General features: G+C 54.7%; 8 protein-coding genes across 8 annotated transcripts; 3 read left to right on the plus strand and 5 right to left on the minus strand.

Annotated features, from left to right (window-relative positions):
• Positions 1-372: 372 nt before the first annotated feature.
• Positions 373-1,883, minus strand: J7T55_009256 (rna polymerase iipaf1; the record flags this gene model as incomplete). Its single annotated transcript, XM_053142203.1, has 2 exons — positions 373-1,499; positions 1,625-1,883. 2 exons carry the CDS (start codon positions 1,881-1,883, stop codon positions 373-375), a joined length of 1,386 nt encoding a protein of 461 aa, XP_052995097.1.
• Positions 1,884-2,637: 754 nt separating this feature from the next.
• On the minus strand, positions 2,638-3,321 carry J7T55_009257 (rer1 protein; the record flags this gene model as incomplete). Its single annotated transcript, XM_053142204.1, has 3 exons — positions 2,638-2,723; positions 2,774-3,073; positions 3,135-3,321. 3 exons carry the CDS (start codon positions 3,319-3,321, stop codon positions 2,638-2,640), a joined length of 573 nt encoding a protein of 190 aa, XP_052995098.1.
• An 852-nt stretch (positions 3,322-4,173) lies between these two features.
• J7T55_009258 (enoyl-CoA hydratase) lies at positions 4,174-5,122 on the plus strand (the record flags this gene model as incomplete). The annotated part of the gene is made up of 2 exons (XM_053142205.1): positions 4,174-4,321; positions 4,392-5,122. The coding sequence occupies 2 exons, from the start codon at positions 4,174-4,176 to the stop codon at positions 5,120-5,122; spliced, it is 879 nt and encodes a 292-aa protein (XP_052995099.1).
• Positions 5,123-5,398: 276 nt separating this feature from the next.
• Positions 5,399-6,534, minus strand: J7T55_009259 (uncharacterized protein; the record flags this gene model as incomplete). Its single annotated transcript, XM_053142206.1, has 2 exons — positions 5,399-6,203; positions 6,389-6,534. The coding sequence occupies 2 exons, from the start codon at positions 6,532-6,534 to the stop codon at positions 5,399-5,401; spliced, it is 951 nt and encodes a 316-aa protein (XP_052995100.1).
• A 430-nt stretch (positions 6,535-6,964) lies between these two features.
• On the minus strand, positions 6,965-8,488 carry J7T55_009260 (uncharacterized protein; the record flags this gene model as incomplete). Its single annotated transcript, XM_053142208.1, has 3 exons — positions 6,965-7,365; positions 7,491-8,358; positions 8,438-8,488. The coding sequence occupies 3 exons, from the start codon at positions 8,486-8,488 to the stop codon at positions 6,965-6,967; spliced, it is 1,320 nt and encodes a 439-aa protein (XP_052995101.1).
• A 1,191-nt stretch (positions 8,489-9,679) lies between these two features.
• J7T55_009261 (pseudouridine synthase TruD/Pus7) lies at positions 9,680-12,811 on the plus strand (the record flags this gene model as incomplete). Its single annotated transcript, XM_053142209.1, has 4 exons — positions 9,680-9,918; positions 10,051-10,141; positions 10,197-10,475; positions 10,613-12,811. The coding sequence occupies 4 exons, from the start codon at positions 9,680-9,682 to the stop codon at positions 12,809-12,811; spliced, it is 2,808 nt and encodes a 935-aa protein (XP_052995102.1).
• Positions 12,812-14,231: 1,420 nt separating this feature from the next.
• On the minus strand, positions 14,232-16,075 carry J7T55_009262 (MAP kinase kinase MKK1/SSP32; the record flags this gene model as incomplete). The annotated part of the gene is made up of 4 exons (XM_053142210.1): positions 14,232-14,376; positions 14,433-15,094; positions 15,157-15,900; positions 16,034-16,075. 4 exons carry the CDS (start codon positions 16,073-16,075, stop codon positions 14,232-14,234), a joined length of 1,593 nt encoding a protein of 530 aa, XP_052995103.1.
• Positions 16,076-18,634: 2,559 nt separating this feature from the next.
• Positions 18,635-20,447, plus strand: J7T55_009263 (tp-dependent rna helicase dbp8; the record flags this gene model as incomplete). Its single annotated transcript, XM_053142211.1, has 2 exons — positions 18,635-19,320; positions 19,382-20,447. The coding sequence occupies 2 exons, from the start codon at positions 18,635-18,637 to the stop codon at positions 20,445-20,447; spliced, it is 1,752 nt and encodes a 583-aa protein (XP_052995104.1).
• Between the last annotated feature and the right edge of the window lie 1,877 nt (positions 20,448-22,324).

The following is a 22,324-nucleotide window of genomic DNA, read 5'->3' on the forward strand; positions in this document are numbered from 1 at the left end:
ATGTATTGGTGAAGAGCCTACAATGACATGCAGGTGGGTTTGCAAAATGATAAAGTCTAGGAATTCCATGTATTAAGATATAACTGTGCAGATCAACTCGGGGTTCAAAACTGCTCAAGACTTTGAGAAGTATCCCCGCGGAATTGATGCTTGGGATTGCCAAGTACTTTCTCGTGGGCTTGAGTTAACTAAGCCAGTGGACCTAGATACTGAGGAGGCAGTCCTACCAAAAATTGCTGGAGAATTGTTCCATTGCGCATCTGCCAATGCTAGGGGGCAGGAATAGAAAGGAAAAGCACTAGAAGCATTGATTTCCTTTTTGTCCCTGCTGAGATGTGGTGTGGTACCTTAGGCCAATTGGAGTAGATTGGACTACTCATCTTCGTCCCCTTCAGCATCCTGCTCACTCTCAACCCTAGGCTCCTCGCTGTAGTTCCGCCCATTTGTGGCCGCAGGTTCCTCACTGTCATCACGACCACGTCGACCACCATCTCCGTCATGTGACATGGCCTCCTCCACCTCAGCATCAGCATCATGCTCGTCCTCCTGTGGCGGGTCCGGCCCAACAAGAGGGTTCGCCTTGCACAGCTCCATGCGGAGCCGCCACTCATCAGAAGGATCCACGGGGACAATGTCGATCTCGTCGACCTCATTCTTCTCGCGCTTGAACTGATTGTGGATTCTCCGTGGCGGCTCCAGCTTCATGCGCTGCATGGACGGGTAATACCACGCCACCTTCGTGACTGGGTCAATGCCGAATACCAGCTCCTCGCTGTACTTGGTGTCATGATCCAGCTCACTCTCGACGACGGCATTGTACGTGCGTGCGTAATTGTACTCAAACGCCGGTTTGCCACTGTCTGCTTTCGTCTCTGGGTTCAGACTGTCGTCATCACGGTTGGGGTTGCGCAGGTCGAATCTCTGGCGGAACATATCAACGTGTTTGACCTTATCGGCAAGGTAGAAGTTATACGGCTGCTGGTTGGGCGGCTTAGGATGGTTCTCGGGGTCGCGGTTGTGCGCCTCTACCGCCTGATTGTAGGCATCCTCCTCCTCCGGTGAACGATTGTACTTCAGTATACTGTTGAGAAGGCGCTTGTCGTAAGTCCCATCCTTGGGAATGGGGGGATGCGCAAACTTGTAGGTGACATAGGCGCCCGAGTCTGGGAACGCGTCGAGGTCTGGCAGAACAGGGTAGGCCTCAACCACTCTGAGATTCTTGAACTTGGCCACTGGAGGCTTAGTCGGGTGGCGTATCCGGCTCTTGTCCTTCAGGTTCTCTTGCGCTGCCTCGAAGCCCTTCTCAATCTTGCGCTTGACATAGGCCGGTGTTCCGATGTCGGGTTCTGGCGATTTCCGTTTGGGTGGCCGCCGATCGGTGTTCTTTGGGGCTTGTCGGAATGGGCTCGATTTCGTTGTGGTGTTTGCGTTTGAGATATATTCGGTACGGCGGAGGAAAGAGACGGCAGCGCCTGCAACCTTGGGCTTGCCGAGGGTGGCTAGCGGTCGCAACAGGGCTCTGTCATGTGGGTGGACTGGTGGGGGCTGGGAAGGCGCTTGGATTGCTGCTCAATGTCAGTCTGTAGGCCTTCCACCTCCAGCTTCATTCTGGTTTAAGACGTACAGCTCTCATCGCCATCAAAGACTCCTGGCATGCCCACTAGGTCAAGGGGCATTCCAAGCTCGGCATCTGCTTCAATATTTAGCGGCTGCTCCCGCGCCAGGCGAGAAGCGAAGCCTGGGGTCGTGTATTGTCCGCTCGCGAGGCCAGTGTTTGGTATGTCGAGGAGCTTGGGGGGATTTGGCGGCGGCGGGAGGGCATTGGAATATCTGATCCTCGCGATGAAGTCTTGGCGAGCGTGTGAAGACTGCGAGGAGGACATCTTGGCAATTGGTGTCGGCACAAATGACCGATGCCTTGAAGGTAAGAAGCCTCGTCGATCGTCGAGATGGAGCTGTGGTGTTTGCGAGGTTGGTTTTTGTAATGCTTTGCTGGAAAGAGTCGCGTCCGCCAAGATTGGTAGCTTCAGTGGTTTGAGTGAGGTGGGCTTTTTAGTTGCACGGCACCTAAAAAACACCAGGATGTAAGTGCACACTTTGAGGCGCCCAGCCCCTTTCCCCCAACAGTGAATGTCAGCCTCATTCGGCCTTTTCAGACAATATGACAGACAATGGCACGACTGCACCCATGTAATGTCTGAATTGCCGCATTGCAATTTTCCCGAAGTCCAGTGACGAGATATGCGCAATGCAGCAATTGTACAGAACGCACACACTCACGCTACAAGCGACAAGTGTTCAACCTGATTGAATCTATAGAGCATCATAATCTACATAACGCGTGCTTCCTCAAAACCCATGATCCCAAGCCCACAGATAGTCTGGCTCATTTGACCAGCCGAAGTACCCAAGAAGAAACAGGAACGCCTAGGGTGAAGTCCCTCACGCGTGCGCCGATTATACGACCGGGCTCTGAGACAGTCCCTGCCTCCGTCCTTGATGCAGATGCAGATTAAAAGGGTTTGTAAGATTGATAATCGTGAGCTCGGCGCTGAAGTAGAATGCCTCATTTACGTGGGCCGTTTTCTGAACATACCAGAACTCCTGTCACAAAGCTCTGGCCACCCTTTTGCTGCCTTACTCGGCATTCCTGTTGTATCGGGTCTTGCCCATAGTGAAGGGGACGTAGCGGTACTTGATCATGTGTTGGATCTGCTTGCGCACTGGTCTCTATTAGAACAATGGCTGAATGAGCAGGGAGCGCTCCACTTACTGGTGAGGAAGAACAGGATGAACCAGTACATGACCAGCACGGGCCAGAACACCGGAACGTTAAAAATCTCGAACCAGCTGCACAGGAAGGCGATGACGATGACACGGGTGGCAGAGTGCCAGAACTTGAACTCCGGCAGGCGGCGGATGAACGGCCTGAACTCCTCGTCCTGCTTGGTCGGCAAGGACCCAGCCGCGCCATCCTCCATCTCGTTGTCGATAGCTTCATTGGAAGGGTCGAACTTGGGCTGCAGGAAGGCAAGGAAAAGATTAAGCAGGTATATTCCGAGGGCGTAGGCCACTAAATTGTAGTCAGTGGGAGAGGCCTGGAAACTTTGAAGAGGAGTGGGGAGTGGACGGACCAATATACCAGCCTTGCGCGTACAGGATGCGCGCGAAGAACAATAGCAAGGTAACGCCCGTGCCGATCCATCTGTACGTGACATATGGAGTTGACTGGTCCAACAGCGCTTGGTATTGCCTCTGCAGTTTTGATGTCTGGGCCGACACCGAGGAGAAAGGGGTCTGGTCGGGTTCAGGAGCATCCATTGTAACGCGACGGACGGGGCGGGCCTGAGAATTGTTGGGGGAGGCGGACGCAAATGAGAGGCTGCAACAGCAGGACGTCTAGGCGTTCGGCTTGAATTCGAAGAAGGTCAAATATCGTCGCAGGGCAGGTGGCCGTCGATGGACTGGGCACAGGAGGGTCGCACGGTTCGTGAGCTCCGCAAAATGGAGATGGAGTTGGTGTCGGCTGCGACGACGACTTTGAAATCTGTCTAGAGCTGGAGCTCGCTAGGTGCCACAGTAAAAAGGCTCCAAGGCTCTACGCAGTAAAAGGTCACCTAACTGGGATTTTTGATTGGGCCCACTTCTTTATCGCGCTGGTTGACAGGCCCCTGCGCCGCCCCCTGAGCCGTGCTGTGATCCCTGCTCTTTCTGTCCCACGGGCTGGACGGATGGGTGGCACTTTCAAATGCGTCTTCATCAATTCACCCACTCACACGGATGGGGTTAGCCACTTGGGCACCCGGTGAGTGGAGACGTGGAACCCTGGCAAAGGTGTGACGACACTCTTGTAAGTGGTGGGAGCTCACCTCGGCCGACGGCAACCATCGGCCCTTTCTGTACGCTTTGGGAGCCGCTTTACATTTTCGTGCACCTCAGTCAGGGAAAACAAGTCAATTGTCTACTTGTCTCCTCTCATTGTTGCACTAGGGCCTTCACGACTACATATCCTCGGTCGATTTCTTACACTACCAAGCGTGCCAAGATCAACGTGTCGCAGCAGCCGCAGCCGTCGCCCGTGACACTTCGAAGTGCCTTACGCCCGAGCTGCCGCCCCCCCCCCTCCCGCCGTCCATTTCCAGAGCCTCGGAGCTTCACTTTGCCTTTGTGAAGATGCAGTCCCTGCGCAGTCTGAGGCCAATTGCCTCTAGGCTGCAGACGTCGACATTGCCTCGCGTCTCCCGTGCCTCATTTTCCGCATCATCAAGGATGGGCTTCGAGTATATCCAGGTCTCCGAGCCAAAGCCGGGCGTCGGGCAAGGTATGGCGATGCTCTTGGGCGTCACATGCGCGCATGATAGATAAGTGACCAGACACTAATCGCCTCTTAGTCACACTTAACCGCCCCAAGGCTCTCAACGCCCTTTGCACTCCGCTAATCAACGAACTCAACGAGGCCCTGTTGAAGTTCAATGGCTCAGACAGCGTCTCATCCATCATCCTGACCGGCTCCGAGAAGGCCTTCGCGGCTGGCGCAGACATCAAGGAGATGGCGCCCCTGACATTCTCACAGGCGTACCTCAACTCGTTCATCGAGTCCTGGTCCAACCTGACCACCCAGATCAAGAAGCCCATTATTGCGGCAGTGTCTGGGCACGCGCTGGGCGGCGGATGCGAGCTTGCTATGATGTGCGATATCATATACTGCACTGATAAGTCCAACTTCGGCCAGCCAGAGATCAAGCTTGGCACAGTCCCAGGGGCCGGAGGAAGCCAGCGTCTGACGAGGGCCATTGGCAAGTCCAGGGCCATGGAGCTCATCCTAACCGGAAAGTCCTTCTCCGGGCGGGAGGCTTATGAGTGGGGAGTCGCAGCCAGGACGTTCCCGACCTACGAGGAACTCATGGAGGCTACCCTTAAGACGGCTGAGACGATTGCTGGCTACTCAAAGGTCGCTGTGCAGGCTGGCAAAGAGGTCGTCAACAAGAGCCAAGACCTGCCCTTACGAGACGGTGTTGAGTATGAGAGGCGCGTCTTCCACAGCCTGTTCGGCAGCCAGGACCAAAAGATCGGCATGAAGGCATTTGCGGAGAAGACGAAAGCAGAATGGAAGCACGACTAGGCAAAGAAGTGTAAAATTCATGCCATTCTCAAATCTGCAGTACCGAGTCACAAGACTTCTGCCAGATTGTAATATGCTACCAGTAAACATTGCTGATGAGGTGCCGCAAGATGCGTGCTGTAACACTGTTTGAACCTGTTCCGTGCCTCCTGCAAATACAAACAACTGTCTGCCAAAATGCTTGTGCCCCTGCTCATGCTCATCATCATGAAGTCATTCTCATGTTATTGCCTTCCGGCCAAATGCTCCCATTTCCCGTCATGCTCATCTCGCTCATTACTCCAATAATCGCACATACGGCGCCGGAAATAGGCCCTTGGAACCCATGTATGCTCCGTGATACCACTCCCCGTTCGCATCCTCAATTTCTGTGATATCCGCCCCCTTTGGAAAGAGGAGCTCATCATTATTCTCGGGGCTGGGGTACCAGGCCCACCGCGCGCAGGCTTTCAGGCCAAACCCACCATCAGGTGGGAAAGAAGTGTCGCTCGCATCTATACTTTGGGCCACGTCCTTGGCGACGAGCCTCTCTCGCTTGTGGTCGCCTTCATACCAAACCCATCGCTGCAGGCCTGTCTCCTCCGGAACTGCCTCGACCTGCAGCCGCCGGCCGCCAACCAGATCATGCACGGTGAAGCGCTTCTGGCCCCCGTTGCCGTCCTGGAAACCCACCACTACCATCCGATGGCCTTGAAGACACCGCCTCCAGCCAGACGGACCATTCTCTGGGCTGATAGTACCATTCGAGGCCAGAGAGTGGTAGCATTGCTCGCATATGTCATAGTCCCCAGGCCTAGAATCCGGCACTATCGAGCTGACACACGCGAAGCAGTGGAAGCGGCTCTGCGTGGGTGCGATCGGCATTCTGCAGACATCGCACGTGGTAATAAAAGTCATGACTTTGAACGGACCGATGCTGGTAGCGTTCAAGCCCACCATCATGGTCGCGGATGTCGGGCGCGACGGCGAGCGAGGACTTGGTGGCGGCGACCCAGGAGAGTGGAGGGCAAACCGATGAGCCAGCGGGAGAAGGGCATGCGTGCACGAGCGCCCTTGGTTTACGCAGTCGTTGCAAAAACCCCTACAGCATTTCAGAGTTAGCTATGAAAGCACTGATAAAGAAGCATTCAAAAATGGGAAGAACTAGACGACCATGTGCCCATAGCCTATCTCAGAGGCTGCGGCCCTCAACGCAAGTAGTCAAGCAGACCAAAGATGGCAGAGTTTTCTTGAAAGGGGATAGAACTGTATCCGGAAGCTCCTTACCAATCTCCTTCATTGCAGACGTCGCAACGCCAGTAGCAATCATTCGACCACGTGAAGCAGAGCGCGCAGAAGGTCCCACTTTGAAGACGCTCGTATGGGTCTTCAGTCGACCACGCCTTCCTGTCTTCGGCTGCGGATGCCACCATGGCTGTAGGTTGAAGAAATCGACTCGCCATGAGCTTGTGTGGCTCCGGCAGGGAAGGATCGGATCTGCGCAGCCTTTCCCAGCGATTAAATGCGCTATATCCGAATCCCAACCAATGCAGGCAGCCTTTGCCCTCACGATAGCATTGGAGACAGATATTCCAGTCACCGTGTTTACATTCCGCGCAGTTGTAATGCAGCTCGTACTCTATATGATCCCGGCGGCACCGGTCACACGTTATCGCAGGCTCCGCGAAGAGCGACGCCCGATTTTTTTGATGACCAGAGCTTGAGGGCGGGGATGCTAGTAGGTTTTGGTTGGGTTGAGTGGGAGTGGAGCTTGGTGGTGGTGCAAAGACAATATCAGCAGGTCTTTGCCTGTTTGAGCTGGAACTCGCCTCAGAGGTGGTGCGTTCTTGTGACTGGAATATGTTAAGGCCATTGGCTCGCGCACTGAAAGGCAGAGCTGTTGAAGGTGGCGACTGTACGAGGACTTGGCTGCTGCTTGGGACGTCTGATGTACTCGCACTTCGCCCATCCGCGATAACTGGTCTCCTGGAAGACGCGTTCAAACTGTTTGATCTCGCATCCAAGTCCGTCTGGGACCGAGCTCCTACCCTGATCTCTGGCTGCGTAGGGCCCACTGGCAAGGTTGAGCTCCTGTCTCTGCTTCCGCTGGCGGCTCTCCGACGCCTTCTTTGCTCGTGAACCTCTAAGTGGGTGGAGCGTGAGGATATAGGCGGTCTGCTGCGCTCCTCGGACTGACTTGTGGCACTCGCCGATCTTGAGTGGTGCTCTGTTTGTCGATTCGCCGATCTCGAGGCGACACCAAGCTGAGGCCTGGGATCAGACGGCCCGTTATGGGAACTTCGTGAAGTGGCCCGACTCCGTTCTGCTGCCTCATGACGGAGCCTTTCTCTTTCTCGCTGACGCCTTCGATATGCCTCAGTGATCTTACGGCTCAGCTCATCGTTGTTAATCAGGTCAATGTTCTCGAGGTCCAGGCCATCCAACAAGCCTTCTTGCTGGATTTGCCGGGCGAATTCCTCCACCTCCCGCTCCATATCTATGTCAGCTCCATCTGAAGAGCTGATGAGGGAACGAAGCGACGACTGATGCTCTATCTGTCGTCTCTGTCTTTCCCTCAAGTCGTCATTCCTCCGCCTAGATTCGTTGCTACTGTTCCGGCTGTGTTCAGACCTAGATCCTAGGTGATCGGGTGACAGCCTCGCGTTATGCTCTGTCCTGAGGCTCGAGTCTCTCTCTGTGGTGGGCCTCCGACGATGCTGCCGCTCTCGAGACCGAACATCGCCGGTCCTAGTCGCACTTGTATCTCTCGTCCGATGTGAGCTGCCGTTCCTGGACCTACTTCCTGACCCATGCTGGCGCGACCTCGAAGCAGATGCCTCACCATTCACAGCCTCGAGTAGGCTCATCTCCCGCACTGATTCGATGAGGTTCCTCTCCCGCTCCTCCAATCGTAGTTGTTCGGCGGTTCGTTCCGGGATGTTCAATTTGGGGAGCACGCCGTCCCCTGGCCTGTACTTGGCATCCATCTCTTCTTTCTCAGAGGCTGGTTTTGCCTTCTCGGGATGTGCGACGAGCACCATATCCAGGAGTGACGCAACAGTGGCGTTGTGTCTCGTGTCTCGCACCGGTGCCCGGCATGATGGGCAGGTGAAGACCGAAGTCCCGGGGGCCGGAGGGTCGGGGGCATTCTCCGCTGCGTGGGCTTGCCATGTGAACCAGTCCTTCAAACAGGCGCCACAGAAGGTGTGCAGACAGTCTAGAAGCGTAAGAGGGTGATAGAGGAGCTCGGTGCAGATCTGACTCGGGCGGTGGTTAGAAGCGGTGCTGCTGCGGGGACACGACGGGAAGGCGATTGAGACAGAGGAGAGGACTCACCGAGCACGTCAACTCTTTCTCCAGATCCAGTCCTGGCTTCGACGAGTCCATGCTTGCCCTTCAACAGGAGCTTGCGCTCTCCACTCTGGCGAAGGAACAATCGTGAACTCGGGGAAGAAACTACCTACTTAAAGTATGACCCAGAAGATGCAGTGGCAAGGATCAGGGTTGCGACAGGGTTATAGCGGGTGTGACGATACCCAGGCAGCTAAGTCGGGTGGTATGGGCTGACAGGGTCCAGCGTTGTAAATCCATCCGAGGGCGGTAGAGGAGACGATGCTCCAGACATCGGGGACTGTTAAACCAAAGATTCTAACGAACCTGGTAGAAACAAGTCAAGGCAAAGACCAAAGGCTCTGTGGCTGCGGAGGCTTGATGTGCGAGTGGCCCCGATTTCTCGACGCATGGCGCTTATGAGAGCAAGCTGCTTGGCCAGGCAAATGCGGTAAGCTTGTTTTCACTCTCCACTTACACAGCATATCATGTGTACAAACATCATGCGCCAGCACCTGCCCTTAATGTGGACAAAGCTGGTGATTATTACCCAATTCATCTTCACACGTTTGTAAGAACCCCCAGTGTTGACCAGATCCTTGAGAGTATATAGGAAGGGATTAGAAGGACAGACAACTCCTACCTAGGTAGATACTATCTCAAAAGTTATCCCATGGAAGATTATACCATAATATGTTGTCCTATAGGATGTAGTCAGTTGTCCCACTTGAAATTGTCCCATAGGATGTCATTCCAGAGGAGGCTATCCCAAAGGAGATTCACTGGAAGGAAGCCAATGTACTAGTAAAGCTGTACCCGAACATTTGGGACCCCTGTCGGCTGTACCTGGCTGTCTAAACAGGCGCCGAGGTGCCTGGGTACTTTTCACGCTAGGCGCCTGTGGATCTTATCGATAAGAACTTTTTGGAGGGGCATCAGAAGCCTCGCTTCCAAAAAGTCAGGGTCCGTTCAATTGACAAACCCACCAACTGAAGATCAACCGGTCCCTCTCACTTGGAACACCAGCTTCACACGGCCGACTTTGCAGTGGCGTCCGATCCTTTAGACACGTCCTCCACGCATCGATGATCGCTTGATCTCGAGTTGCTGTCACGAGACCAGGACCACTCCATTTCGCAGCTCGAGAGGCCTATTGCTCTCAGCATCACACACCTCAACTTTCTTTGGCCTTGATACACTCATCACACTCGTTGCCCTGCGAGAGCTTTGCCTCAGAAACAATTCAAAATGGCCAGCCCTCCACAGCAGACCTCTCAGTCCTTCCAGGATACAGACACCCATCAGCAGTCTTTTCGCAATCAAAATCGTCATCATGATCGACCTCATCACGCAGCACAGCAGCCCCACAACCCAAACCAGCCAATGAACTACATGCCTTCTGTTCGTGCTGCTTCAGAGAAGAAGTTGGGACTTCTTTACTTCTGCTCTCCTCAAAATCATGGCTGGCATGGTGACGTTCGCAAGAGGTATGTGAATGCTGTTATTGCTTGACCACAGCTTATGGTGCCTCCGACGGGATCGTGCAGCCTTCACTCACGCCCATTCGGCCTCACCTGTCACTGTAGCTGCGAATCTGAAGCTAACTAAAAAAAACTTAGATTCACTGATTTTCTTGTGAACGAAATCCAGAAGAATGGTGAGGTCCTCCATCTCTCAGATTACAACCTGGGTGCCAGGCCTACGGACACAGTAAGTTAATTCACCTCGCCAACTTCTGAGAAATAGGTAGCTGACTGCTGTACAGGACGTCCATATTCCTGGAGAATATCACCAAAGACCCCAGCGTGACACCACTCAGGCCCCTACAGGTGATGCTCCGGCGTCCACAAGTGATTCTTCGTCCCCCCAGGTCAGCGACGAGGACCTGAAAACTCTCTGCGGCCTCCTGGATGAGCCCACCACACAAGCGCTGAAGAATCTTTATGAGACTGTCGGCAAAGCTGGCAAAACTCGACTTGATCCTAGGACCAATTCTGTCAAGTTTCCTCCCATGGAGCGTTCCCAGCGAGGGAAAATTCATCAAGTAAGAATCAGTGACTTAGATCCAGATCATGACTAACAACAGCCTAGGAAATTCGTCGCATCTTTCAATCGCGACTAGAAACAGAGACGGGAAGCGATGGAATAATCACTGCTGTTCCCGCTAACCCCTTCACGAAGAACTCCCGCGCTGGTGGCCAGCGGCATCGTTCTACCCAGCCTTCGTTCAAGAAGATGGGCGGCGACTACCTTCACTTCACCCTTTATAAGGAGAACAAAGATACCATGGACGCCGTCAACCAGATTGCCCGTATGCTCAAGGTCAAGGCGAACAACTTTGGCTTCGCTGGCACCAAGGACCGGCGTGCAGCCACCGTCCAGCGCATCAGCGTCTTCCGAGCCAAGCACCAGACTCTTGATTTTCTCAACAGCCTGATTCCTGCCATCAAGATGGGTGACTACAAGTACAGCAAGTACCCCATACAGCTCGGCGATCATGGCGGCAATGAGTTTAAGATCACTGTCAAGAATATCTCTGTCAGCCGTGGTCAAGGGTGCTCGCTTAAGCGTCGGGTTCAAATGACCACTCAGGCTGTTGAGTTTGCTGTCTCTGAAATGGCAAAATATGGTTTCATCAACTACTTTGGTCTCCAGCGATTCGGCACCCATTTTGTCGGAACACACGAGCTCGGCAAGATGTTGTTGATGGAAGACTATGATGCCGTAATTGACGGAATTCTTCACGTCGATGCGGAGTACATGAGCCAAGTGATGTCTGGCTCTGTTGAGGAAACTCCGGCAAATCGAGATGAGATCAACCGCGTCCGTGCCATTATTCAGTGGAAGACAACCAAGAATGCAAAGGCAGCGCTTCAATACATGCCAAAGCGCTTCGGCTCGGAGATGAACGTCATCAGTCACCTTGCTAAGAACCCGCGTGATCCCCAGGGCGCAATCCTCACCATCACACGCGGAATGCGGAACTTGTATCTTCATGCCTACCAATCATATGTCTGGAACCATGCCGTCTCTCATCGTTGGGCTAAGTACGGATCCAAGGTGATTCCTGGAGATTTGGTGTTGGTCACCTCGGAGAAAGCGGCTGTCGAGGTGGCCGAGGACGGAGGTGATGCACAGGCATCTGATGAGCCTCAGTTCCAGAGGGCCCGGCATCTCACCGAGGCCGAGGTCCAGAGTGGCAAGTTTACCGTCTTCGACCTTGTGCTACCCTGCCCTGGCTACGACGTCATCTACCCGGACAATGACACCGGCGAGTTTTATGTCGAGTTCATGTCGAGGCCGGAGAATGGTCGACTGAATCCCCACCAGATGCGCCGAGCGAAGAAGGACTTCAGTCTTAGTGGGGCTTACCGCCATATCGTAGGCAGATTCATTGGAGAGCCAAAGTGGGAAGTTCGTACCTACACGGACGATAACGAGCAGATGCGGCCGACCGATGCCAATCTTATCGAGCAGCGCAAGGCTGAGCTGAAGGCCCAGGAGATCACCAAAGATCCAGAGGGGCTGGCCGCCACCATCGGTTGGAATACTTTCGCGGCGAATCCCGCAGTGCAAGATGACAAAATCGATGCAGAGCGCCGTCGCCAAATGAAAGAGAACCCAGAGGTTGAACCTCGTGTCAACGAAGTCTGGGTGCAGCGATCCGAGGATGGCAGTCTCAAGAGAATTAAGACTAAGCATGAGGTTCTTCCTGTGGAGTCGCAGTCCGAGGAACCTGCGCGATCTACAGCTTCCAGCGGAGGCGCACCCCTCTTCGCTGATGATACTGAAGGTGAGGGCAAGCAGCCAGCGAAGCCTGTGGCGCCTGATCGCCAGCCAACTGTCCCGGAGTCTGGCAATGCTGGCTTCGCAGCTACACCAAAGACGCCCAAATCTGAGCTCCTAGCACCGTGTGCCAAAGCCGAAGTGCCCACGCCTGAGGCTTTGGCCCTCCAGAATGCACTCGCGATGAAGGCACTTAATAAACACCTGCAGGATCCCGCCTTAGCAATACCCTCGACGAAGACGGCGGCAGCGGCCGAGGGTCCAGAGACTTCCAAAACTGCAAGTCGCCCCAACAGCAGTGGTTCCGAGAGAGGTGCTGGCATACAGGACGCTTCTATCGAGAAGGAGTCAACACCTGCATCGGCTCTACCCAAAGCAGAGTGGTTCAAGAAGAGACCTGACGACCGAATGAGCAGTCAGGCTGTTGAGTCTTTCACCCAGAAAGATCTGTCAGGAGTGGATGAGAGCACGATCAAAATTGCGGTCATCCTTGAGTTCTCCCTGAACTCCAGCGCCTACGCAACAGTTGTTCTCCGTGAGCTCATGGCTGAGGTTGAGCCGGAGAAGGAGGGCAGCCCCCTCAACCCGTCTTGAAGAATATTCCAACAGCACATCACATAACTGTGCTTCAACATTCCGATTTCTTTTACTATTGTCTCTTCATAGGCATTCGCGATGACTTGATCAAAGCCACACTAACAGTCTTCATGGTTTCTTTTGTCCTTCTTTGCACAACCAAGCACAGGCGACCACGGTCCTGTGCAAATGACTCGAGGGTCGACAACATGTTATGGATCACACTACTTCCAATGATGCGGGGGCTACGATCAGTACATCCCCTTCTTGAAAACTCCGACGGATATCGTTGGTCTCAGGGATCTCCACTACCCGCCTGCACATCACTCGGTTCCTCAACTTTGGTTTGGTCTGGACTCCCTGCTTCTGACTCGGAGCTCGAAGTGGGTTCTGCAGGATGTATCAAATGAGTTTCTAATTGGTCGCTGGCAGCGGCTCGTTTTGAATCTGGCTCGTCTCAATTTCCAATGATTAGTGATTGAACAGGGCAAGGGCCTGTTGTTGGGAGATTTTACGGCTTGGAAGGACTTCATCATTGGGGTCAAAAGTGTGTGTCTGGAACTTAAACCCCCAAGGTACACTCGAACATGGTCTGGCTTGGCGTGATGGACAACTTGTGTTCTCCTGGGTAGGTTGTTTGATTAGATACCCCAAAAGCTTCACCGAACCATTGATGTAGGATAAGAGAGAATCACGAAGTGGACAAAGATAGGAAACAATGTACAGCTGTCGTCACCAGAGACACTAACCCCTGAGCTGCTCTTGCAAATATCCAGGAGATGTGTTTGTTGGTGTGCTGAACTTGGGGAGGGTATAGGCCATTGAGCTCATGACCTTGCAGTGAGAGCATGTGTGATAGTGGCCGTGGCACTGGCTCACCACAAGGGGCAAGTCGAATTCGGTGTTCGGTCATGGACTTCACAGCAAGATAGCAGGCACAAACTTTGAATATATCTTTCCATTCCCACTCATGACTCCGTGATCCTGTGAGCCTCCCTATTCCTGCGTGGAATTTTTTTTTTTTGGAATTTGTTTGTTCAAGTATCCAGGCCACCTACGGTTCTGCCTCACTCCCAGTATCTCTCGCTTTTTGTTGCAGAGGCTGTACCAATCTCCTTCCGCGTGGCGATCCTGTCCAATCCAAGGGCCTCAGCAATTAATGAGGTAGGTAGTGTGAATGGTTGCTGGCCTATCCAAGATGCGGATCATGTTTGTCAATGCCAGAGGCTCGCGCTATGTGATTTCCAAATGCTTCAATGCTGGCCGTTCTGGTGTGATCGATTCGAAGTGACCCGTGCAATGCGCTTGGCCGCTGGGGTAGTATATGGCGTGTGGTTGGTAAAAGTTTCTCGGTCAAATGTCGCTCATCTTTGCTGCTCAGAATGTAATGCTTTCGTCCCAATGCAAAATGGTATCTCCCTTCGCCGCACAATCTTCATCACTTTGACCCCTTGGGATCGTCCCAGCCCCATACTTGAGACAGGTATTTGCCCATGTTGACACGTTTCGTCTTGAGCTCCGTCATCCATGGGTGCTCTAGCATCTTCCATGGCATGCCGCGGCGCTTGGGGTTCTTCTCCAAGCTGTTCGACGTTGGTCAGTTGGTCTGTCCAGTACTCATTGAAAGAAAGCTACTCACCAGCTCTCGATGAAATGCTTGAAGTTGTCACTCCAGAAGATGCCCGCCTCGGGCTCATCCTTCAGTTTGGGAATGGGTTGCTGCACGATATAAGTCAACAGGTCGATCAAACCGGCCCTAGGCTGCATCTCTGTGCCGTCGGCCGGGAATGGGAACCGGTGCTGCGCCACTTCAAGCAGTGTCACGCCTGTGGACCACACGTCGGAGGTAATGGTGTACGTCTGGCCCGTAATCCGCTCTGGAGCCATATAGTAGCTTGTGCCGATGAATGTGTTCGCCTCGCCCTTGGTACCGAAATCTCCAGAGACACCAAAGTCACACAGCTTGACCTCACCGTTGCGGCAGAGGAGGATGTTGGACGGCTTGATATCACGATGGAGGATGCGCTTGGCCTCGAGGTAGGTCAGGCCTTGCAACACGCCTTCGGCAATCTTGCCTAGGACTTTCTCGCCCGTCCGGCCTCCGAGCCGTTTCACTTCCTTGTAAATGCTGTCGAGCGAACCACCCTCGCAGAACTCCATGGCAATAGAGATGGTAGCAGTAGATGGTTCGAGGAAACCGCCGTAATACCTGCAGATGTGCTCTGACGCGCAGCCCTTGTTGAAGTTGATTTCTCGCAGGATCTGTTTTTTGACATCTGGGTCGGGGTTCGTTGTGATCACCTGGGCTTCTGATTAGTGAATGCGCGAAAAGAGAAAGCAGAGGCCGCAATCAGGAGCATTACCTTCAGAGCAAACACAGTCTTGCCTCCCTTAAGCTTGCACCTCGTAACCGCGCCACCAGCACCCTCACCGAGGCCGCCGAGCTCAACGATTCGGTTCTCCATGCTCACGATCCGCCAGCCCTCGTCGTCCAAGTCCTCTGCGTCAAGTGTCCTAGCCTTTTCCAAGCTCATCTTATCAAAGGAAGCCTCCAAGCCGTGCATACTGCCCTCACGCTCCATGCCGGCACCGCCCTCGCTGGCGTTCGAGTATAGAGAGCCTACGGCGCTCACAGGGTCGGGCGTGCCATGTGGTTTTGCACCGCCTAGACCATATTGCGAGGCGAAGGAGAGCGCGGAATATTGCGAGCCAGCCGACGTTGGGTTGCTGCCTCTGCCGTCCAGCGGCCCGAAGCTACCCGTCCGGCTGTGTGCAGCGCTGCTCTCGCTACCACCACTGGCACTGTGACCCGGTTGAGAGCCCCGCGAGGGTTGGTGTTCTTGAGGGGCCACGGATGTGCCCATAGGAGTAGCTAGGTTAAGCTTGGGCAAGGGTGGTCGTGAGGACTGGCCAACACCGCCGGCGCCTACAGGCTTGACATTTGGAGAGGGCGGTATAGCGAGCCCCAGACGAGGTGTGCGGGCGCCGCTGCCTCTTGAACCGGGTATGGCGGGACGAAGAAGAGGCGCTGGGGCGTTCATCATGGGTACGGGGTTCGGCGACTGGGAGAGCATTGGTGCTTGTGGCTCCTGTGGATTCGACATGTGCTGCAACGACCGAGTTAGTGTTTTGATTGCTGTTGAAAGCCACGAAGATGGGCCCAGTCTGGTATATATAAGAGATGCTCAAAGGGGTGACAATTCAGGCCGATTGGGGATGGACGGGACAAAGAAAACTTACTGGTGCGGCCGGCTCGCCGTTAGAGTTCCCTTGCTCATGCATCATGGGGCAGGGGACGCAAGCAGAGCCTCTGGGTCGGCGGAGACTTGTTCAACGGTGAGAGCGGGAAGCTTCGGCCGAGGTGGAATCACCAGGCGGCTGTGTCTAGTGAGTGGATGCTGGATAGGCTTTCCTGGGCAGTGGGCAAGCAACGAGCCCGCTGCGAGGGGTAGAGCTTGCTTGGACGGGTAAAAAAAGGGGGGACACAAGCTCAGACGATCAATGCCAACGGTGCCGTAGAGAATCAAGTAGTTTAAGACAGAGCGAGAGGCAGCCGATGACTTCAGACGCGAGCTGGACGGCCAGAAGACCACGCGTCCGTTGGGTAGGAGACTCGCAATGGAGGATGCTGCGGCGACGGCGTGTCGTGTCGTGTCGAGACGAGTCGAGCCGGTTGCTGGATCCAGGTCGATTTGATGCAACGTCGGCTGGCTCCAGTGACGGGCTGGTAGTGGCTTAGGCCGGGGAGCATGAATTGAGCGCCAAAAAGTTGCTATGGGGAGAATCCAAGCTCTGCATGGCTCAGCAACCAACGGTGCAAAAGAAGTTGGCAGTCTCTGGGCAGAAATGGAAATGTGTCGAGGGGAAAGAAAGAAAGAAAGAAAAGCTGACAGTCTGACTACTGACTCCAGTGCAGCAGCAGCAGCAGCAATAGCAGTGTTTGTCCGTCCGTCCGCCTGCTGTCCGCCTGGGTGTGTCTGTCTTTCCAAGGTTGGGTGGAGGGGGTTTCCAGGCTGAGCTGACCGCACGGAGTCCTAGTCTTGGAGACACGACAGGCAACTGGCCCAGACTCGCAGAGCTCAGGACCTCAGTGCCCAGAACTGGGGCAGACCGGGGGGGAAAGTGGGAGCCACCTCGCCTCAGACAGTGGGCAGGCGGGACGGGCAGTGAGGGAGGGGTCGCTTGCTTTCCCACTTTCTCCCATGGTTGGGCTGTTTGGCCCAATCCGACGTGCCTGACAGTGGGTTGAGGTGGGCTGCAGGGATGGCAGGGGCAGAAGGGGGAGCCTGCACACGCCCCGTCAGCCTGTCGCAAGACGGCTTGTTCCCCAGCAGCCTGGGCCGGCGGCTGTTGATACCGTCGTGAATCCTGTCATATGCACACCTGGCCGATCATCATCATCATCTACCATCACCGTCACCCATCACCATCGCATCGTCCAGATTCGACCCAGCCTGCCAGCCCGACCCAATGTGCACATCCCTGCTGCTTCCTGTACGTATCGCGCAAGAAGTATTGCGGGCTAGGCGGGGCAGGATGGGACATGAGAGATGAAAGGAAGCAGGCCAAGGGCCCATTGCTGATGATTCTCACCATCTAGCTGCCTCTATCCACACAACACACACGAGTCTCTACTCCAAATGCCTAGTCTCGTCATACAGTGAGACAGATGCTCCATATCTCCCCCGCTGACCACCAGCAGCCGTCTGTCTTGCCCACCCATTCTCCACCAAAGGATCCAATAGCCTCTACCCTTGCCGTCCCATTCGTTGCTCTGCGAGTCGAGCTTGCGAGCCTGTGAGCCTGCTCATCTGGCGAGAGGGTCAAAAGATGGAGAGGTCCAAGGTGTCGGGTTCTCACCCGGCCATGCTGCCATGCAGCCCTGGTTCCTCTGATCCGCAATTGAATCTCAATCGAGCTAGGGGTCATCTGCAGATCCCGCACCATTGGCCATCTGGTCATGTGTTGGCAGATGTGACGGGATGTGATGCATCGCCAGCCCATGCATGCAAATTACAGACCTGGACGGATATGGTGCTCGGTCGAACCATCATCTACTCTTTACGACTTCGGTCTCCGCCGCCAGCGATTGTATCTCTCCAGGGAGCACCTAACTATTTGCCGACTCTACGTCTCGCTTTCGCTCATTAATTAGTATCTACGTTCAACTCGAGCACGCAACGGTCCCAACGCCGTCCGCAGGGCCTTGTTCCCTCCCTGATCTTAGGTCTTGGTGGCTGTCCTGGCACCAAGCTGGGGTTCCCAAGCCACGCCTACTGTATATGCGTAAAGATACTGCACTTTTCGTGACTTGAACTGCACCACACAGGGCAACATAGAATACGCATTGATAGTACATTCTTTGGGTCGAGACGACGCCGGACCCACCCTCTAGAGAAGCTTGCAGGGAAACCCAAACCTTTGGGTATCATATGAAAGCAAGCAGAGAAGGGCTAAGAAAAGGCCTACTCGAACACTGGCGCTTATCTCGTAGTATCCCATTAATACCCTACCCTATATGAAGTAGCAGACCTGGCCTTAAGAGGTTATCCTACGCGAGTTTACCCAGGAGGAAAGCTTAGATTCTTCCAGGGAGATTGTCCCAGCGGAGGTAACCCAAAGAATGCTATCTTGCTACAGTAGCACTGTCCAGTGGGGACTGCCGGGTTCCTGAAGCGCGCGTCAACGGGCGTGCCTTAGCTGCGCTTAGATCGCTCGGGAGCAGCCCTCATTGGCCGGGTGGAGCGTGATCGAACCCACTCTCAGTTTTCTTCAGTGACTTTTTCACATCCACATCCATACCCAGACACAGACTAGACGACGACCACCAAACGCAGGAATATGCCTTCGAAGAATAAGGCCATGGGCAGGGTGCAGACTAAGTCCAAGGCCAAGGCCCCTGTAGTGGAGTCGCCCTCTGTGTCAGAATCTGAGGTCGACGAAATCAAGAGCAACAGCAGCGCTAATGGGTCTGAAAGTGAGAGCGAGAGTGAGAGTGAGGGCGAGGCTGACCGCAGGAGTGGAAGCAATTCGGAAGCAGACTCGGATTCAGACTCTCTGGACAGCGATGCACCTCGCAAAAGGCGCAAACACTCTCCGAAACGCGAGGGAAACGAGGATGGAGACGAAGACGAAGACGACCTGCCGCGAGCACCAGCCTCATTCAGTGCACCGTCGTCGCGTATTAAACGGACGGCTGCTGTTGAGCCTGTCTCTAAGCCCAGCGTTGTGCAGAACACACCGAAAGAGGTCATTGTTGGATCTGGAACTACGGCGCCAATAGATCCTTACACGACCTTTGACTCTTTGAACGTCCGTCCTTGGTTGGTGCAGTCTTTGGCCAACATGGCCATCAAGAGACCTACCGGTATTCAGAAGGGTTGTATTCCCGAGATATTGAAGGGCAAGGACTGTATTGGTGGCAGCAGGACTGGTTCGGGAAAGACGGTCGCTTTTGCAGTTCCCATCCTCCAAAAATGGGCTGAGGACCCATCCGCCATCTACGCCCTTGTACTGACACCTACGCGGTAAGTACAATTCATCCCTATTACCTCGTTTGAGTATCAAGCGCTGAACCCACGGTGATAGCGAGCTGGCGCTGCAGCTGTTCGAACAGTTCAAGGCCATATCTTCTCCTCAGACTTTAAAGGCCCTGCTGATCACAGGCGGTGCCGACATGCGGGCGCAAGCAATCGCATTGGCGGAGCGTCCTCACGTCGTGATCGCCACTCCCGGCCGCCTGGCTGACCACATCCGCACCTCGGGCGAGGACACGATCTGCGGCCTCCGACGCGTCAAGTTTCTTGTCCTCGACGAAGCAGACCGCCTGCTTGCGGCTGATGGGCCCGGGAGCATGCTGCCGGATGTCGAGGAGTGCCTGGACGTGCTACCGCCATCGTCTCAGCGCCAGACGCTACTATTCACAGCGACCGTCACCCCGGAGGTTCGTGCGCTCAAGGAGATGCCGGTGAAACCTGGCAAGCAGCCAGTCTTCGTGTGCGAGGTCGACACGGAGACGCTGGCGATCCCGCCCTCGCTCAACCAGATGCACCTCCAGGTGCCGGTCACGCACCGCGAGCACTACCTGCACGAGTTCCTCCAGACCGACGGCAACAAGGACAAGCCCACCATCATCTTCTGCAACAGGACCGACACGGCCAGGTACCTGCACCACCTGCTCCACCTGCTCGAGCATCCGGTCACCTCGCTGCACTCCAAGCTGCCGCAGCGGCAGCGCGTCGACAACCTCAGCCGCTTCCGCGCGGGCGTGTCGCGCATCCTCGTGGCGACCGACGTCGCGGCCCGTGGTCTCGACATCCCCGAGGTGGCCATGGTGATCAACTACGACATCCCGCGGGACCCGGACGTGTACATCCACCGGGTGGGACGTACGGCCCGTGCGGGGCGCAAGGGCGACGCGGTCACATTCGTGGGGCAGAGGGATGTCGACCTTGTCCTGGCCGTGGAGGAACGGGTGGGACGGCAGATGGTCAAGTGGGAGGAGGAGGGAGTCAACTTGGAGACCAGGGTTATCAGGGACTCGCTCAACGCCGTGAGCGAGAAGAAACGGGAGGCCCTATTGGACATCGAGGAGGACAGGGAGGTTGGCAGCAAGAGGAAGAGGGGCAAGGTAAAGCTCAGGGCAAAGGCGTGAGCTCTCTGTCATTGCCCCCTATCTACATCGTCAGAAGCATATCGAGATATTTGTTGCCAAGACAAGTCTAACTATGTGAAGACAATCCCATGAGACCTTGACAGTGTACCTGGCATAACCGACATTGGTGTGACCGCTGGCGGCTAAGAAAGCACCATATCCCAGACAAGACGCACAGTCCAAGGTACTGCGAGAGGTAGCCCACCAGCTTTTATCGCTTGCATTGACCAGCTCAGATTTGAGGAAGGTCGATGGAGTAACACATACTCCGTACCTGAGCCGCACAAACCTTTCTTGGCCCCCAAAAAAGACATGAGACTCACCACGACCGCCCGTGGGGCTGAAAAAGATGGAACGCAACCGCGCATGAAATCCTGCCCCTGAGCTGAGGTAAGGTGAAAAGGGACAGGAGCGGGAAACAGGGATCATGCCGTAGGGCTGGGGGAGGACCTGGCGTCAGATTCAGGGGAGCAGATCCATCAGCCCTTTTCTTTTTGTTACCGTGAGAGGATTTGCCGTGATTGGTAATAAGCCGTTAGAAATAATGGCTTGGCCGGGATATTTTCAGATTCTGGCATATCAGTGTTTATTGTCCAAGATGATCAACCTCGTTTTTGACACACACTATGGACATACACACACAAACACACGTACAATCACACACATACATACGCTCACCGAGGTCTTCACCGTGCAGCCAAGCAACGTTAAAGCCGTGGGGCGATGGGTGTGTGTGGCCGGCGGGCGGGTTTGGCTCGGGATGTGGTCTCGGTGGAGCCACGGCACCAGGTGTTCGGTTTCGGGATACTGGGGAATCGTGCCAGCGGGAATGGCTGGTTGGCTGTCCGCCTTTGCCCACCGCGTGTCAACTTGACAAGAGCAGGGTGGGTGACGAGTGCTGTGGCTTGTCCTCTCATCTGCGTGATACCTGCTCCCTCACAACGCTCGTTTGAACAAAGTCTTGGTAGTGGGAATTATAACACGATCGGTGGCCGTTACGAGTTAGCAGGCATCACTCAGAGTTCCTCATTGTCCAGGCTGCTCAGGGGAACAGTGTCCGTGTCAGCCAGTGGAATGTCAATTGGCTAAACTACGGGTCATCAGCCCATATGCAACAACGTTGCCATTAAGACCTGGTCAAACAGCCCTGAATCCCGCTCGTGAAGCTTGTCACGCTCTGTGGCCGGCGTCGGGGGTTATGTTTAGCCCGATGACAGACTGGCAAAAGTCATCTCAAGTTAACTGTGCGACTACATGTCCCGAGTACGAGCGCGCCGTCTCAAGACGGAAGTAAGCTTTGCTTAAGCACGGGGAAGCCAACGGTCCCGACGAGGACATGGCCAGATTGCCGGCTGGCCATGAGATCTGCCAGAGGTTGTGTTGCGTCACGAGTTGAAGTCGTGCCAATCGTCCCGGCGCGCCGGACTGGTGGGTCTCTCCGACCGAGCATTTTTAATTCCGCGCCGAAGTACCAACATCCAGGTACCATCAGCCAGGTACCAAAAAGAGCCAAGACCAAAAAAGAAGAAAAACAGGCAGGGATCGGCAGTCTGGCTACCTGCCCCATATCGCCGAAAACGCCGCGAGCTATCACCTAAACTCGCCGACATGAGCAACATTCGACATTCTGCCAAGCGGAGTTAAACTGCAAACTCGACTGCGTTGCGAAATGAGTCAATTGAAAGGACCTGCAGATGAACGTTGCAGTGCGAAACACGAAAACACAAGAGATTGGATTGTTCTCAGGATTGTCTCGAATCCCAAGCTGGGCGAAGCAGAGACGTGGCTTACACAGCCCAAGGCAACGTGCCGTCGAGACGGTGACCGGATCTGGTAAGAAGCGGGCACGGGTCAATACTGCATCACAAAAAAGTACG

Source organism: Diaporthe amygdali, assembly GCF_026229845.1.
Source record: "Diaporthe amygdali strain CAA958 chromosome Unknown NODE_10_length_1141467_cov_65_626103, whole genome shotgun sequence".
Taxonomy (NCBI): Eukaryota; Fungi; Ascomycota; class Sordariomycetes; order Diaporthales; family Diaporthaceae; genus Diaporthe; species Diaporthe amygdali.